The following is a 17,304-nucleotide window of genomic DNA, read 5'->3' as shown; positions in this document are numbered from 1 at the left end:
GTTCGCCTAGTTTTATTGCTCTTCATAAAGGCTTTTTCTCAAACACACTGTAAGAGCTTGTTAATATAAAATTTAATTATGGCACAAGATTCATTGTCTTTCATTAAATACAAATAAAACTGTATTACACTACAATTTTCGTGAAGTTCTAAAAAATAATCCTTGCGGAGATCACATGAGTCGCTTGCAAGTCACATTTCATTACTGAGGAAGACTCGATGTTACTAATCCAGGTTCGCTGTTTTGCAATACAGCCGCTGCCGCAGCACATGCGAAGTGCAACAGTTTGTCCACCTGATATTCTTCGAATTTTTATAAACTGGTCTATTTGAAGATAATGAGGTGTGCGGGTTTTTCCCTAATGAGTTTGCTGCGAAAATCTTAAAAAATTGTTCTCGTAAATGTTCAGACAAATAAAGGAATAAATGAAAAAACAAAGTCATCTACCTGCACAAGATCATCTTTAGTTCGCAAAAATCGCAACTCATTAGTAACTGCTACTGTATAAGCAATGCCTTCTGCAGCAACAAAGTCCTCAGCAATCTTTAAAAATCATTATTTTCAACATTTTTTTTTTTTGATTTAAATCTAGCGTGACATCACCAAAAACAAGACAATAACTCAAAAACCTACTTTAACGCATGAATTGATATTCTGAACTTGATGGGCTGCTCCGGATGGTATAAATACAACGTCGCCTTCATTCTGCACAAACATACGGCATTCAATCCCTGCAGCAAAGTTTCGATACCGTTAATAGACATGGATTAAACAAAAAGCGTGTCTTATTTTAAATAGATTCAAAAAATAGAATTACAAAACTGATGACTAAAAATTGAAACAAACCTCTTTCTTCGAAAAAATCCATCATTTCACGTGTCACCACAACGTCTTGGTTGTGAATAACATCACCACTCCATTCTTCCCCCTAAACAGAATTTACGTGACATTTTTCTATCAGCATGTGAATTTCACCTTGGACTGTATTCAAATTTAAATCGATGTAACCGCACTTTCACTTCTTTCCATTCCATAATGGCAGCACGGATTTTCGCATTATCACTGGGATGAAATATTTTCCAAATAGCACCAGCTTTTTCCGGTTCACGAAGAGCACGCTCCTTGTGAAATCCACGGATACCCTCTACATCTAACCGTCGCTCAACAGCTAAAATAATCTAACTTTCAGATTATTTTATATTATGAAAATTGATATCAATAGGAAGTTGCAAATGATCAGTAATGCTAACTAACTTATCAGTATTCAAAAAACAAAAAACTTGCCATCTCTCACTTCTTCTCTTGACATTTCATCCGGCGCTTTAACAAACGGCAAAAAATTTACTGCATCAGATACATCAAGATGCAATGGAGTGGAAGCCAAATGTGGAGCGTTATATAATCCTAAAAGCCATATAATTTTTGATAAGGAGATTAAAGTACCACTTTGGTAATGATGAAGAAGATCGCAAATATCTGGAAATTTATAACGCATACAAGAAAAACATGCTTCAAAGAGGGTTAAAGCTTACCGAAGCAAACATAAACTTTTGGTCCTGGATCTAGTTGCTCACATCTATTGTTGAATAAATTCAACAAATTCAATCTGCCACGGCCACTTTCCTTGCGATCAATATGTGTGTAATCCAGAAAAGGCATGATTTCATACAAATTTACATACTGTTCAGGAGCAATACTAGAAAATAATTTCGACTCCGGAAAGTCTTTTATCTGAAAAAAAAAAAAAAAAACTGTTTAAAATAGCAAGAATGCACATTCCAGAAAGATGAATCAAATAACATGATATAAAAACTGAGGACCATCACTAAGTTTGAAAGTTTCTTTGGTAGTTTAAATACTAAACTCTTAACAGTCGTCTCACCTTCATGTAACAGTCATCATTGCCCCGTTTTAATCCAAATTTCGACCAGAACATTCTCAGTGAGCACGGTTTATCACGAATCATCACAGTTGAAAAGTTCCGACTATCCAGAACACGTAAATTCCGATCACCTACAAACCTTTTGAAAGACATGCAGTAAAATGAATTTTGGAACTCAATGAATGAATTCCAATAAATGTGGGAAAGGACAATTTTTCCTAAACATTGCATTTCTAATTTCTGGACCATGATTCACCCAAAACATTTGGCATGAAGCTTTCTAAAATTTGGGGACAAAATGTATGATATAAATGTTTCAATAATAGAAAGTTTAAAGAAATTCCTAGATAAGAAAGCAAAACTAACAAGCCAAAATTTTTTCGAAGGCTGCCTGTGTCCACAATGACCGACGGTAACGGGGATGACGATTTACGTTTTCGACTACAATGGGATTGTGTGCAGCTAAATGAGCTTTAAAACGGGCGTAAGCATCCGACGAAAACTACAATTACATGCATGAAAGAAATCCATAAATCCAACATATACTTCAGTAAAAAAAAACAGTGTAACATTGATTTGAAAAAAAAAAAAAAAAACTTCAGGTGTATGGAAGAGAAATAATAGCAAAAATGCTGGAAAGCCCTTGCCTGATCTTCGATAACACAAACTTTCTCGATCGGAAATTTTGAGAGAGGGGAAAAGCAAGGGCAATAGCATTTTTCCTGAAATAATACCGGAATAAATATTTATAACTAATACTTGCACAAGTCACCACAGCTGAAATAACTTACCACTATAAAAATGTAAATTTGAAAAAAATCTGTCCAATACAAGCTTAATAAAGAAATCTGATTTGAAGAGAAAAGGAAACCAAAAACCATATGGCAAGTTAGTAGGTACTTTTATATTTGAGAAATCAAAGACATAAACAGCAGTAATAATGATCTTTTGCAATGTACGAAATACATAAGGAACAAATCAAATAATAAAATATTTGCACAAAAATAAGAGCTCCTCACTAACCTCCTGAAATAATTTCACATTACAGCCTCGTCCGTGATTACCGTTGCATAAAGCACCACCCCTCTTGACACCATATCGTACGATTTGTTTCATCGACTGGTAAAGTGTATCACGAAAAATGTCTTAAAATATATGTAAATTATAAACATAAAGCAAAGACTTAAAAAAAGATTTGTTGCAAAATATCCGCTAAAAAATTTGGCTGAATTACCATCAATTTCGCATATTTTTATTAATCAGATTTCTATCTGAAATTATTGGAGAAGTGACGAGAAAAAAAAAAATGATACCAAATGAAGGCAAAAAAGATCCCAAGTGAAACATAGAAGAACTGTGAACGCGACCATTTGTACAAGGAAGTGACTCTAACCAAATCGGAGGGTAAGAATCTGAAAACACCTTCCTTTAATATGTTTTCAAATTTAAAGTCAGCTAATAAGCTCGAGAATGACGAAATGAAATCCAGTGGAGAATGAAAAGGCAGAGAAAGGACGAAAAAAAAAGACTGAGTTTATTAAATTGTGAATGTATCTGAAACTCCCTACCAATTAAAAATCCTTATTTACATTCCTCTTCATATACCAATCAACTGCACTAATCCATCTTTCTCTATTTCCGATGACCTATATAGCTTTTTCCTTTAGTTCTTATGAAACTCAAAACCATCTGCATTTCACGAATGAGGATGCAGAATAATTCCTCGGGCACTATGTAATTTTCTTAAAGTTATCATCCCTTTCTTGCATCTTTTGGTAATATTTGTCTCAGGCATATCGGGAAGTCTTCCTTTTGCCTTATTAACTGCTTGTATTTCCATTTAAACTTATTCAAGCTTTGATCCGTGATGAGCTGACTTCTCCTTATTTTTCTTATCATTCCCAATAAGCATTTACGCTTCTAGAATTTATCAAATTTCGATCGCTTGACAAAATTAACAATATAGATTTCAAGAAGTGCCCATGGAAATCTCAAATTTATCTTTCAAGAAGTCATTTAAAGTTTTTTTTAACTCATTCATAAAATTCGCCACTCGTTCGATAATCAACGATGCGGACTTAAGCAGGTTTTCCTTAAATGCTTTTTATTAGAGATTCGTGTTTCTTCCGCTTACTGTCGTATTTCTCTGCATAATACATAGAAAACATGGATAACAAATGTGTAACAGGTAACATCTCGATATCCGCTGTACAATAAGATTAGGTAGGCTATTTTGTTGCGCTAAAAACTATGAGTAGCAAATTCTTCGCATATATCTTGTGTAATTCTTCGCTAAAATTAAGTCCCAACAATCTATCTATATCAAAACGAATTTTTCTTCTCGCCGGGGAGATGTTCGACAAATTAAATAGCGAGCTTGAAAAATTGAATAGAATGACACACACAAAGAATTCAGTGTCGTATTGCCAATCATTAGTGCCAGAAAGAGAAAGTCGTACAATCTACTTTTAACCGATCTGTTAATCGCTCTCGCAAAAATTGCATGCAACCTCTCAACATGAAGCAACTGAATTTAGGGTTGAGCTGCCTCAGTTTTTCAGCACGCAATATTTGAAATATTTGCATCACATTCCTTGCATTAACCTATTTTCTCTATGTTTATCATTTGTTAACTCACTTTTTACTGATTAATATATCTTTCACTTTTTTTTTTTTTCATATCATATATATTGAATATTTCAGTACTACCAGTGCTGAGCCAGATCAGCTAAATCGTCAAATTAAAATGATATGACAGCAAAACCATTACACAAAACCACAACACACAGTCTACGATTTAACAACTCATATTAAGTTCATGCTTGACGCCGAAAACTTTGCAAAAATCAATTAGTCTAACACTATAATATTGGCAATCACATTAACAATAAACGGATTTTAGTAAACTTGACTTATTAAACTTTGCTTAAAGAAACGTACCAAAAAGACAAATAATTAGACATGCATATATAAGTTTAGAGAATGTCTCACCACGCGTTTAGAAAAAATCTGTATGAGCTTCCCTTACTATGAAAAGTTGCAACTCTGTTGCGCCAAATTCTTATAAGAAATAGAACAAAACACAATAAATAATACTGGTCATACCTTTTCCGTCCAGTTTTTTATAACACGCTGTGCACAATTCTGACCCACAAATTTCACAGCAAAAATGAGCATTTAGGATAGCAAAACGACACGCGTCACATATTTGCTTCTCACCAAACGTATGATTGTAGAATGCATCTTCCTCTACAATGAAATATCATAATGAAAAAATAGCTCAACACTATCAGTGAAATGTAATCTGCAGATTTCATAGTAGCAACCATTATTTGAGACCTAGTAATGCCGAAGCACTGTGGTGCCTATTCTCAAAAGCTTCAAGAGACATCCTGTGCCATGCTGACATTTTCAAGCCTTCCCAAAAAGTATATTTTGTATACAAAAAGCTTTTCAAAATCAAATAAAGAACCTGAGTCCTACTTTTTTTTCTCATTTAAATTCGGTATGCAGCTAAAATAATTTGCTAAAATCTCTCATGTTCTACCTCAAAAACCCATAAATGCATAAACGAAATTCATTAGATTCATGACCAACAGTACTTCCATCCCTTTTAAATAAGTTCGAATTATGACAAAATATGTGAAATGTGATAACTAAATTCTACATGTGTTATTTTGAAAATCAGTCCTGTAGATGAGAATCATTATTCATTATGCTTCAACTCAATTATAAAAAACATTAAAAAAAAAAAAAAGTAAACTTACCACGAAAGTCCGATATGGCTTCTTGTTCACGAATTACCACTTTCTCGTAACTTGAATATACGCACTGTAGAACGTACGCAGCCATTTGAGACGCTTCTGCCTTTTCCTTTGGCTTGCCTACAGAAATTTTCCTTCTTCCTTTCATTAATCCACAAGAATAAAAAAACCAAAAAACAATGAAATCATATACTGCCGAAAAGGCTTACATCTCGTCTGTATTTTGGAGAGTTACAACATAAAATAATCAAACCAGTTTTATCGATAAATTGCTCTGTTGGAACGTCCATTTCCAGCAAAAATAATGACTTGATTTTCTCGATATCGTTAATCACAAGGTGGCGACATAATTTGGGGTCATCACGATTGCGTCTAAAAATAATGTTAAAAAGTTTCGCTATTTTAAAAGGAATATTTACATGCAGAAAGTTTTTCAATATTAAATAATTAGTGTGTAGTATCTTTCTTCATTCAAATTCTGTATGCAAGATGCAATAGTAACTAAGTAACTAATAAGGAAGAAAAGAGCCATATATATTTCATATATAGAGGACCTATGTATTTTATAAATCGACATAAGAAACCTACAACATGCGGTTGTAGAAACGACAATCCATGGCTTTCTTTTTATTCGGCGCAGCAGCACAAATTATGCAAGGGTCATACAACGAATTTACACACGGTCTTTCCTAAAAGATGCTTATTAATTGTCATATTTTTTTTTGGAAAATTTTTTTTTTCGATTCCAAAAATTTTTATGTAGGTCAACAAAATTTAAAGTCCGCTGTTATCCCAGTTATCCCAATACACAAATCCTTTCTAAGAATAATATAGTAGAAAATGACATAATATCCTTTTGCTTCAGGACTAGGATTCCATCAGAAAATTATTTGCTACAAGTATGCACGAAGCATTCCCCAACACCTGCAAACGCCAGTTCGCCAGGTCACAGGATGTTTCCACCAATTTTCGGAAATATTTATATTTCTTCGGTTCGTTATAGCGATCAGATGTTACAGTTTCGCTCTTCGTATTTTCATCTGAAATACAACAATGATACATGTGCAAAAATTCCCAATTTCTGAAAGCAATTTGTTCAAGAAAACAGAAAAACAATATACAAGTAGAAAATAAAAATAAAAGAAAACAAGTTATCTCCAGGACTGGTTAAATGTTCACTTGAAATGTTTCTCATAGGAGTTTTTTCTTTCAAATCCTGATCACCACGACACGATCCTAAACAAGCTTATCAGTAAATTAGCTTATAAACAAGCTCATCAATAAATTCTGCACTAACTGAATGACAACTTCTACGTTGACTTCAACTTCTTCCACCCATCCCAACTTCATCAGCTATCTTGTCCACAAGCATTTTGTTGTTGTTATTGCAATTCTAGAAGATTAAAACTAAAATAACATAAAGAGGCAATGCTAAGCGGATAGAAAAAAAAAGCTAACTCTGTGGCACTATAACACGTTCTGTAATGACTTCCTCGTATATGTCGCCTTGACTGCCTATGAATTGAGTTGCACCATCATCTCCGCAACCCGTTTCAACATTAGACGAATCGATTACAGCATGCTTTGCAGAAGTTCTTGGTCGCTTGCGCGGTAAGGCCGCATCTGATTGTATACCTAAAATTTTTGAACTGAAAACTGATAATCTTCTAAGGTCAACACGCTATTTAACTCGGCTGAACTTGACAAGGTCTAAGAACATGAAAACTGGCTTATGAAAGGGAGAACATTATTTCGATATGGAAATTCGTTTTCATGAGACCTCTAGCAATGCTGAACATAAAGAGGACATATGTCATTACTAAGAGATGAACTATACCAACATTATGTAAATTTAGTCACTTTGATACGACTAGGTAGAACACCAACTAGAAGCACCATATAAAAGCTATGGCTTACTCAATTTATCACTTGCTCCTCCTCCTGGCGATGCATCATTTTCCTCAGAATTCCTGGAAAATAATGAAAATAAGCGACGGTTTTCGGCAACCGTCAGTGAAAACTCTGGACACTGGCGTTCATTAAATAAATTTCATGCTAGGACTACGAAAATTTCAGAAAACTAAGTCTATATAGTCTTCTCAATTTCTGAACAGCAAATTCCTACAAGAGTAAGGGAAAAAATCCAAAAAACGTACGTTGTTAGATGTTCAGCATGACGCTTACCAACAGCAGCCATTGTTCGAGCCTATGATCAATCAATAATTCAACTTTAACGAATTACAGTCATCAAAATATAGGAATATAGAAAGTCCCAAATCAGCAGTTTCTTCTTCCAGACATGTCATTCACAGATTATTAATACATACGTGGAATTTATGTTACTCCATCAGCTCATCGTTTTGGTGGCAGAAAAATCATAGAAACAACGGAATATGATTGAATAACACTTGAAAGAAAATAAGAGCCGCAAAGTATCCTGGGATGATGAGAAACAAATATGAACAGAGAATATGATAAAATAAGATGATAAGAATTACGAAGCAGTAGATATTTCCGGCTATATGCTTTTTAGTTTTCAATCCTTCAACTGGTTTTCAAGTTGCCAGACAAAGTAATATACGGTTCGGCCCAGCAACCAGCTAACATACGTGAGCAGTAAATCGCTTGCAGTTATAGCTGTTCATATGAAAAGCCAAGGGAAAACGCAGAATACCAGATTTAGAATTGCTTTCAAAGAAATGGATGGAAGAATGAAGAATGTGAGTGTTAAGGAATCAAACCATTACATTTCTTGCAATATCTGAAGCTTAAGTATGGAATGGATAGATGGATAATGACACTTCCCAAGTACTGCTAGGTACCACAGAGTAACTAACTGTAATGTTGATTTATGGTACTATGTAGATTGCGTCAAAACTGCTCATAAATGGATATGCTAACTAAGCAGGGGAATGAATTAGTTTAGCATTCTTTGGACTAGATCCTCCTATCAGCGGGCAATTTTCGGAAAAACCTACGAATCTGATAGTTAAAATCTATTTCATATAACCAACGTTTTCAGCTGGACTGTGTAATGCTGCAGCTAACATTTAGATTACTTTTTCTTGGCTGAAGGACATATCGGAAGTCTAAAACGACACTAAAACAGTATTTGAAGCTTTGGATTTAATCCATTAATGAAGATTTGGATTGCCAATTTATCCTCATATCCATTTCTGGAACGCATGCCCTATGCAAGCCAAGAAAAATCTGTTAGTTGACGAAGATTGGATAAGAGAATCAAAAGATGAATAAAATAGATTGATGGTGGACACAATTAGGCTCTTCTGGAAGTGCCGAATTCAGAACAAAACCTTGCTATGTTGAATGATATTATTGTTCTGATAAATTCATTTATTATATCGATTGAGAGAGGTATCTCAGTCTTTTAGATTCATAGAATTTTTTAAAGGATTTCTTCAAACCATTATGAACAGAGAAAGCTGTCACCTAACCGATATCATTGATTTTATGGAAAGTCAGTAAACAAGAAACTAGTGAGCCTAATAAAGGTATAAATCAGTGGATGAAAATTTCAACTTATTAGATAGGTAAATTTGGAGGAGGAAGCTCTGTCAGGTTGTCCAACGTTTTTTCTGAGATTTTATCCGAAATTATGTCCAAAATATATAAAATATTTATAATATATGTCCCAGTTTTATCTAATACTCTTCCATAATTCTCCACTGTTCAAGTTCTTGTCCAAATGATTTCACGAAGGATTGTGCTTCAGTTTTTGTTTGTTTGCAACTTTGTGCTAAATTCTATGAGCAACTTCATTCCCGACTTCATCCAAGATTTTACTCCAGCCATCACCAAATTTCACTTTTCACTTTTCGAAATTTAAAAAAAATAATAAAAACACACCCCTCCTACACGTAGTCGTATTCGCAGCATGCCGAATTGCAAATCGGAACTGCTTCCAATAAATTCAAAACACTGTAAATGATAACATTCTAAATTCACTCATATTTATACTTTCTCCATAACTCATAATCATTAAGCATTTACGTAATCGTCCTAGTGCCTTTACTTCACCAACAATTAAAGGTGTGGTCGCATTTTCACGTCTACGCCTATTCAACGTCGACGACACGACGACGAGGACACAATTACAATGTCCTATCGCATTAATTCCAACGAGCAATCTACACGTAGCAACAGGAGAACAAAGACACGGACGTATCACCCCTCATCTAACCTTGCTAAGACAGATGTGAGAAATAGTCTGTCTCTCTTCAGCCATATTTCATCATCCGTTGTACCTCTTTTCCCGCCATTATAATTTGAACTGAGTAATTGTTCCATTTTTATCAAATGTCACGTACGTAGCTTTTTTGCCTCTTCCTCTCTTTTCCCGTCTGCTCTCCTCTGTCTCTCATCCTTTCTCCGTCTCTCTCTCCATCTGGCATCCATTCAGAATGTGTCTGTATACGGTACAAGGCGACCCTCTCTATGAGGAATGTCAGTCATACTGTAGCCGAGGCTAAAATACCCTTACAATCAGTCAGTTGCACAATATGTAATGCTGCTGAATGCTAGATTTGTTTATTGCTGTCATTGCTTAGCTAATGTCCCTCTGGTAGATTGTTTGCCAGGAAAGGTGTGGTACCTCTTTGGTTGTTGTCTTTTAGGTGTCACACATATTACCTCATCTCTCTTCATACAGTGCATATTTTATTTTCGATAGTTTTATTAAATCATTAAATAAAGCAAAGTTACATCAGTAGGGAATTTTCTTTTTTTTTTTTTTAAATTAATTATCACTTATCGATCTGAAAATGCTGGTGCATGACATGACATGAATGGTATCATATAAAATGAATTGTTGACTTGATATTGACGACTGATTTGATATTTTACAACAAGCTGAAGAATTGGTTTGTAGTTGTGATAAACTAGTAAACCTAAAATTAGGGTTTTAAGTATATTTGCACGATAAATAGTAATTTAGATGAGATGAACTATAATGAGGAAGCATTAATATACTTTCTTGTAAAGTATTTCAGAGTTGGAAATCCTTTCACTTTTTTCTTCTTTAGTAAAACGGTCATGCATTGATAAGCAATTGTATCATAGTAATAGTCAGCCATGCTTGCGACTCGTTTTTAAGGTTAAGCTGGTATCGATTGGTTGTGTACTGGTTCTTCACATGATGCAAAAGCTCAGAAGTGATAGCTTTAGTGTCAGGCTTGGATAATCGTTCTAAAGTAGATTTGATGGAAGTATTGGATAATTGAGATTATCCTAGATATCGTATCATGGTCATTGTTGAAGAGAATAGATACATTGAGGACTGGACCATTCATATAATGGACTGACGTGGTAGTTAGAGCATTGTTGAAAATCTTGAAACATTAAGTTCAATCACAGGCATGACGAAATGAAGCAGTTAGAAGAATGAATTGATAGGCATTTCTAATTTGATCTTTGGGATAGGTTTTTATCGATGAACATTTATCCGACTTATTTGTAAAAGTAATGTTTCTTTAATTTCGTTTGTTTAGCATTTGTAATATTGCATAAGTTAGGGAGGATATACAAGAGCAGTTATCTTAATCTTGAATTTGTATCATTTAGACTGCTTAGATATTAAAGTTTTGCTTAATTTGTTAAACTGGCTTCTTTAGGTTAATCTTTTCTGCATAGCATTGCAAATAAAAGATTATTGGATAAGCTTTTAACAAACGTATAATAAATTCTGAATCTGAAAAAGATACGCTTAGGGACTAATTTATGTTGCTTCATTTTGCTTGAAAAAATTTTAATTGCTTCTGTTGCTGATTTTAGTTTTTAGATATGACTGCTATTCCACCGAATGTTTCGAAGGCTTGTTACATTGGAGTTAGCAAGATTGGTGAAGGTATATTGAAGTTTAGTTTCTGACATTAAAGGAGTTTGTAATTTTTAAACTTAAAAAATTAAAATTTTGAAAGCTATAGTGATCCAAATTTTTGAAAATAGTTTCTTTATTCCTAAACATGTTTAGGAGTGTATGGTAGCGTCTACAAAACTGTCGATGAACGTGCAGGAAATATGGTATTAATCAAAAAAATTTACATGAATTCAGCATTTGAGAACGGTGTACCAGCTACATTAGTACAGGAAATCACGCTACTTAAATTACTGCGGCATCCAAACATTATTTCGTATGTTTTTTTTTTTAAAAAAAAAAAGCCCTTTTTTTAGTTGCAGTGTACTGACTAATAACATTTGAGAAATTCCAAGAAGAGTCTTGTAGTACCATAAAATTAGTAGCGGCTGCATATCGTAGTTTTGCGCAAGACATTTGTTCTTTTTAACAAAAAATAAATTTTGAATTTTGGTCGAATAATATCAGATGGAATTAATGAACAAGTGTTGGAAACGAAACTCGGTAGCAAAGATTTTAGGAGGCTCATGTGTCACCATATACGCAGCCAAAGAATTTGGATTTTACTTAAAAATCTATTCTTGCACATTATTTTTGGTTACACAAATTCCGAAACTGCAGTTAAAAATTGCAGCGCTAGATATTTTTGTCCATCAAATATTTAAAGTGAGAAGTTCTCGACTTCAATCTGAGATTTGATGAATATGTGCGGCTTACTAGTGCAGATATATCATTATAGCTCTAATTACTTCACTTCACGGTAATTGTTCACGAAGTAATTATAGCCTTGAAGACGCAATAATAAGCAACAGTCAACTGTACCTGATATTTGAATTTATCAGCATGAATCTGAAGACTTACATCAGCAAAATTCCCAATAATAAATTGATGGATAAAGCCAAGGTCAGTACGATTCTTCCCCTATTGGTTCTTTCGTCGTCTCCGTGAAAATGCAGCTTGTTAACTCTTTCAAATGCAAGAGAAAAATATTTATATGTGATTGAAATTCATTTTAATTTATTTATTTAGTGTTGGAACTCCAACTCATGAGAAATTGTAAGTTTAATTGCAGCAGAAGTCGTATTTGTACCAGATTCTGCAAGCTGTTTCCTACTGTCATCAAAGAAATATTCTTCATCGTGATTTAAAACCTGAGAATTTACTTGTTGACGATAAGGGTTTTCTTAAGCTTTCTGAATTCCATTTTTATGAAGCAGTTAACACGCCAGAGATATGCTATACGCAGAAGGTTTTTTTTTTTTTCATTTTCTTGTTTCCAAAAATAGAGCTGGAAACTCGTGCTTACGCACAAAATTAAATGTTTGAATATTGTTTGCAGGCTCATACTCAGTATTATAAGGCTCCGGAATTACTATTTGGTTCTACTTGTTATACTTCGGCAGTAGACATGTGGAGCATTGGCTGCATTGCTGCTGAAATGGCTCTGAAGAAAGCACTGTTTGCTCCGGGTGATTCAAACATTGATCAGATTTTTCGCATTTTCAGGTTTACTTCATGTCTATTAATTATGTTCTTTTTCTTTGCATTTATCGCACGGTTTTTTATAATTGCACTTTCAGTGTGCTATCGACTCCATGTGATGAAACATTGCGTGTTCTTACAAATGTGCCCAATTGTTCAGAAACATTCCCTAAGTGGAAGAATAACCATCTTCATGAAATTCTTGATCACTTTATGGATATTAGTGGCATTATGATCGTGCAGGTTGAGAATCTTTCGACTAAAAATTTTAAATCAAACGAAACTTTTTTAACCTTATTCTATCACTGCGATTCTAGGGCACTCTTTATTTCATTTCATTTCGGCATATTTTTGCAGAAAATGCTTACTTACGAGCCGGAGAAACGAATTTCTGCAAAACAGCTCCTGATCGATTCATACTTCGCTGATGTTGATCGAACAAAGCTTCCAACTAGCGAATAATACGAACCTCAATATTGTCATCACTCAATCAAGATTAATAATTTTTTCATTTACTTTCTGATCTGTGAAAATAGTTTTTTCTGTTTCGTTTTGTTTTCTTTTATCCCAAAAATATTATATTGCGGTTTGCTAAATAAAAAAAAAAAGCTGAAATTTTTAATTTTTTTTTTTTTGATTTAGTTTCTGAAAAATAGGGTATGCGTTTCTACTTAACTAGAAAACAAGAAATTGAATTTGTCTTCTCTCTGTTGTTGTTAAAATTTAATACGACATATTGTTGTCTTACTGTGAATTAAAAAAAAAAAAAAAAACTTGTCGAATGGAACTGTTTGATTTCCCTTTTTATCAATATCATCAAATATAATTGATTCATTCCAACACCGATCTTAGGTGGTCAAATGTATTTCCTTGATAGATTTATTCAAGATTTGTTACTTCATAGCATTATCACAGAGAGCTGCTGTACCATATACTGTTTGAAGTGTTTGTTTTTTTTTTGTTTTGAAATAAAGATATATTCAAAAATAGATGAACTTCAAGGAATGTCATCAAAATACTTATATTTTCCCAGTTAGCATAAATAATGTCAGAAACTTGGACTGTCCACTGAACAAAAGGAAAAATAAAAGAAGTGTATATATATCATTAGAGGGAGATAGGGCTTGTAAAGTCGCTGTTGCATAGAGGTGGCGATACGTCATTTATTTTTGGACCGTGTGGTGTGCATTTGTTTATGTTAATTTTATAATACAAGAAATCACAAAATTTCACTTCTTGTAGTGGGAGGAATATTTTATTTTACGAGAATGTATAGGAATTTGTTACATAAAAGGCAGAAGGCTAACTGAAATAGGTTTACATTACAAATATAGCATGTAGCAATGCTAAACTAATAAATAGTAAGCCACAAAGGAATTAGCAGTAAGTTTCCATCAGGTGCTATGTGATGGTAGGTATGTTGGTTGTTGTTTGAAGTGAAGAGTGATTGAGCGAGTAAAACTGATTTTAAGATTTTTGAATGAATGGAAAGAGTTAAGCATTCACTGATTGATTGTCTTTTCGGGATGAGAGTGCTGCTAATGGCCGATTTAAGACTAACCTGACTGGCTTTATGCTACCTATATCTGTTAAGTCATTATTTTCTTTCAATTTTAGATTCTGCTCTTCAGCGAAAAATTTTGGTGGTGAAGTTGCTGGTGGTATTTTCAACAAAAGGGGCATTTCATTTGCTTTATTTAGCAAGTGATTTGCTTGATTCTGAAATTGCTGTTGTTGTACACTTATTTGCTCCGAATTTTCAAAACGGACAGGTTGGTTTGCTTGGCTAGTTGAAATAGGAATATTCTGAAGACTGTGCGAATTTTCCGGAGAGATTATTCCAACAAATGGTAACAACTGCAAATTGTTACCATTTGTTGGAATACCTGAAGTAGGAGTAAAGAATGAATTGGCATTGTTAGGCAGTGCTACCGAATATAACGGGATATATGATGATTGTAATTTTGCTCCGGTTACATCAGGTTGAACATTAAGTACTGCATTTGCTTTTGTAGCTACCGGTGTTATACTGATGGGTGGTGGTGGTGTTGGTGGACTTATTGTCCATGTCATTGGATCAAACATAATTTTACTTTGCTTTTCGAGGAATTCCTTTGCACGCTTCATTATTTCCACTGGATCCTTCAAATTCTCTTCATCTTTCGAGTTTTCGCCGCACCATGTTGACCGTCCGGAATAACCACCGGACATGAAACAGTTGTGATATTGCGCTTCACAAATGATTCCACTTAACAATAGAATTAGCCAAATTATGCTTCTCGTCATACTTTTTGAAATACCCTGAAAAAAAATTTTTTTCTGTAATCAACTTTTTTTCTCATTTAGTACAAAATCTGGATAAAGCGGAATTTGATATATTAGAGTAAAAGATAACTTCATAATCTATTTTGACATACTATTCTATGCCACTATTAAACATTTCAGAAATACTGATAAGGTCTTTATCACTTCCAAATAGCCATGTTGCCGCATATGAATTTACATGGAGTTATCCGATATAATTCATTTCTGATATATTGATACAGTTTTAAGATATTGACTGTATTTCTGAAGATATTCACGATGATATCAAATCAATAAATTGTATCTCTCATCTAAGGTTCATCATTTCGGTGGAAAATGAAGCAAATTAAGTCTACATTATTCTCGAAAAACGAAAATACTGGAGAATGTCAATTTCAAATGAAAACTAGATTATCCGACTATGCGTTTGCATTTTTTTAAACGAATAGAATCCTTCGAAGTACTCTCACTATTTTTACCTCAGTAGAGTTTAATTATTTGCTGTTTAGGAATTACTGCTAAATTCAAATTGATTTATTTTCTCAAAGAAATTCGAATCTGGAAAAAATCGAATGACACGATAATTTCTACAGACCGTTTCATTAAGCTTTATTTTTGTTTTCAATACACCAATTTGAAATTTTCAAAGTTTACATGAAATAAATAGTTTTACTATTATTGAAGCTTGATATAAAATCAGTAAATTTGTGAAAAAAATCGCATTATTATTAAAAAATTTTAATTAATTATCTAACTTTATAGATTTCCTTTTCTATATCACTTACTTTTCTCTTCAATATCAACTTCAGCTTCTAAATGGATTTTCAACAATAATATCTCAGTAAGAATAGTCCATAATTTGGTTACTTTTTCATTGGTTTATAAAATAATAATTCTTAATCGTAATTCGTCCTAATAAACGGTTTTGCAAAAGTTAAAAAGAGAGAAAATATGGACAATGATTGGTATGGTATTGCTAATATTTCATTCAAGCAAGGAAGAATTAAGTGACAAATAATTTAAATAAAGATAATTTCTGATAGATTTCAATAGAAAAAGATGAATTCTAGGTAACCTTAAATAAGATTCAATCCATATAATAACCTTAAATAAGATTCAATCCATATAATCACTAAAGTATCTATGAATTGCATTCAAAACAAAAAAATGATTTAAGCACACCAAATGACATAATGTACTACTGGCATGTAAAATGGAAGGTTCAATATTTATTTCATTTCTTCCTACTTTATTGGTCTATTTAAAGTGACACGACAAATATCCATTCTTTTTTTAATTATTTTTAAACCACTTCCAGTCGCTTCATGATGAATGACTTTAAATCTTAATGACACAAATATAGACGCATGCATACACACATACACATACACTCGTAAACAATGAGATATTTATTGCATTCATTCATCATTGCAATATATTTTGCAAAAATTTTTGAAATCGACATTTGTACAAATGGAATAATAAACATTATCAGATCCTTAACCCAAGATGAATGAATGAATTGAAGTGATTTAGACTTTTAGATCTTGCACCAGATTAATTAATGATTTGACATGATTTCGATGAGGAATACCCTTCTATACAGGCATTTTGTGGTATGGTTATAACGTTGTATGTCACATGTTGCATATTTTATTATCTATGCATTCTTGTCAAATTAAAATTGCATTCTGCAGTAATTCTTACAACATTATTCAAATAAAAACATAACGAAATCATTCAAAAAATAGTTGAAGAGAAATTAAACTTGGAAAATAAATACTTAAAATGTGAAAGGAAAAGGAAGTGTATACACATGAAATTACAAGTATCGCTAAAAGAGTAAATTCAAATTATTTAAAATCAAAAAAAGGAAAAAGAAACATTTCACATAAGCTTAAAGTTTTGTCGTAATAATTTGAAATTTCCTTACTGTTAATTACATAAATCTTTTCTACATTAGAAATGATTCAAACTTTCATTGTATATTTATGTTTTGC

At 33.1% G+C, this 17,304-nt stretch overlaps 3 protein-coding genes across 4 annotated transcripts; 1 reads left to right on the top strand and 2 right to left on the bottom strand.

The window, feature by feature from the left end:
• Window positions 1-201: 201 nt before the first annotated feature.
• Window positions 202-9,543, bottom strand: Bm10151 (the record flags this gene model as incomplete). Of its 2 annotated transcripts, XM_043073158.1 has the most annotated exons (22): window positions 202-294; window positions 448-543; window positions 634-731; window positions 847-928; window positions 1,014-1,168; window positions 1,285-1,404; window positions 1,533-1,731; window positions 1,883-2,013; window positions 2,249-2,384; window positions 2,530-2,604; window positions 2,906-3,027; window positions 3,196-3,294; window positions 4,988-5,131; window positions 5,650-5,766; window positions 5,900-6,018; window positions 6,235-6,335; window positions 6,571-6,686; window positions 6,826-6,882; window positions 7,105-7,281; window positions 7,564-7,616; window positions 7,803-7,852; window positions 9,514-9,543. In XM_043073158.1, the coding sequence occupies 22 exons, from the start codon at window positions 9,541-9,543 to the stop codon at window positions 202-204; spliced, it is 2,370 nt and encodes a 789-aa protein (XP_042929092.1). The 2 variants fall into 2 exon arrangements, with proteins under 2 accessions (XP_042929092.1, XP_042929093.1); XM_043073159.1 differs by lacking the exons at window positions 6,571-6,686; window positions 6,826-6,882; window positions 7,105-7,281; ... (1 more) ...; window positions 7,803-7,852; window positions 9,514-9,543 and having other exon boundaries at window positions 6,235-6,263.
• Window positions 9,544-11,445: 1,902 nt separating this feature from the next.
• On the top strand, window positions 11,446-13,462 carry Bm10150 (cell division control protein 2 homolog, putative; the record flags this gene model as incomplete). Its single annotated transcript, XM_001896894.2, has 7 exons — window positions 11,446-11,509; window positions 11,636-11,795; window positions 12,304-12,421; window positions 12,591-12,767; window positions 12,858-13,024; window positions 13,099-13,243; window positions 13,358-13,462. The coding sequence occupies 7 exons, from the start codon at window positions 11,446-11,448 to the stop codon at window positions 13,460-13,462; spliced, it is 936 nt and encodes a 311-aa protein (XP_001896929.1).
• Window positions 13,463-14,494: 1,032 nt separating this feature from the next.
• Bm10149 (Uncharacterized protein) lies at window positions 14,495-15,286 on the bottom strand (the record flags this gene model as incomplete). The annotated part of the gene is made up of 1 exon (XM_001896895.1): window positions 14,495-15,286. The coding sequence occupies one exon, from the start codon at window positions 15,284-15,286 to the stop codon at window positions 14,495-14,497; it is 792 nt and encodes a 263-aa protein (XP_001896930.1).
• Between the last annotated feature and the right edge of the window lie 2,018 nt (window positions 15,287-17,304).

This window comes from Brugia malayi (genome assembly GCF_000002995.4).
Source record: "Brugia malayi strain FR3 genome assembly, contig: Bm_v4_ChrX_scaffold_001, whole genome shotgun sequence".
Classification (NCBI taxonomy): domain Eukaryota; kingdom Metazoa; phylum Nematoda; class Chromadorea; order Rhabditida; family Onchocercidae; genus Brugia; species Brugia malayi.
This window is presented reverse-complemented; position numbering and strand designations above follow the sequence as displayed.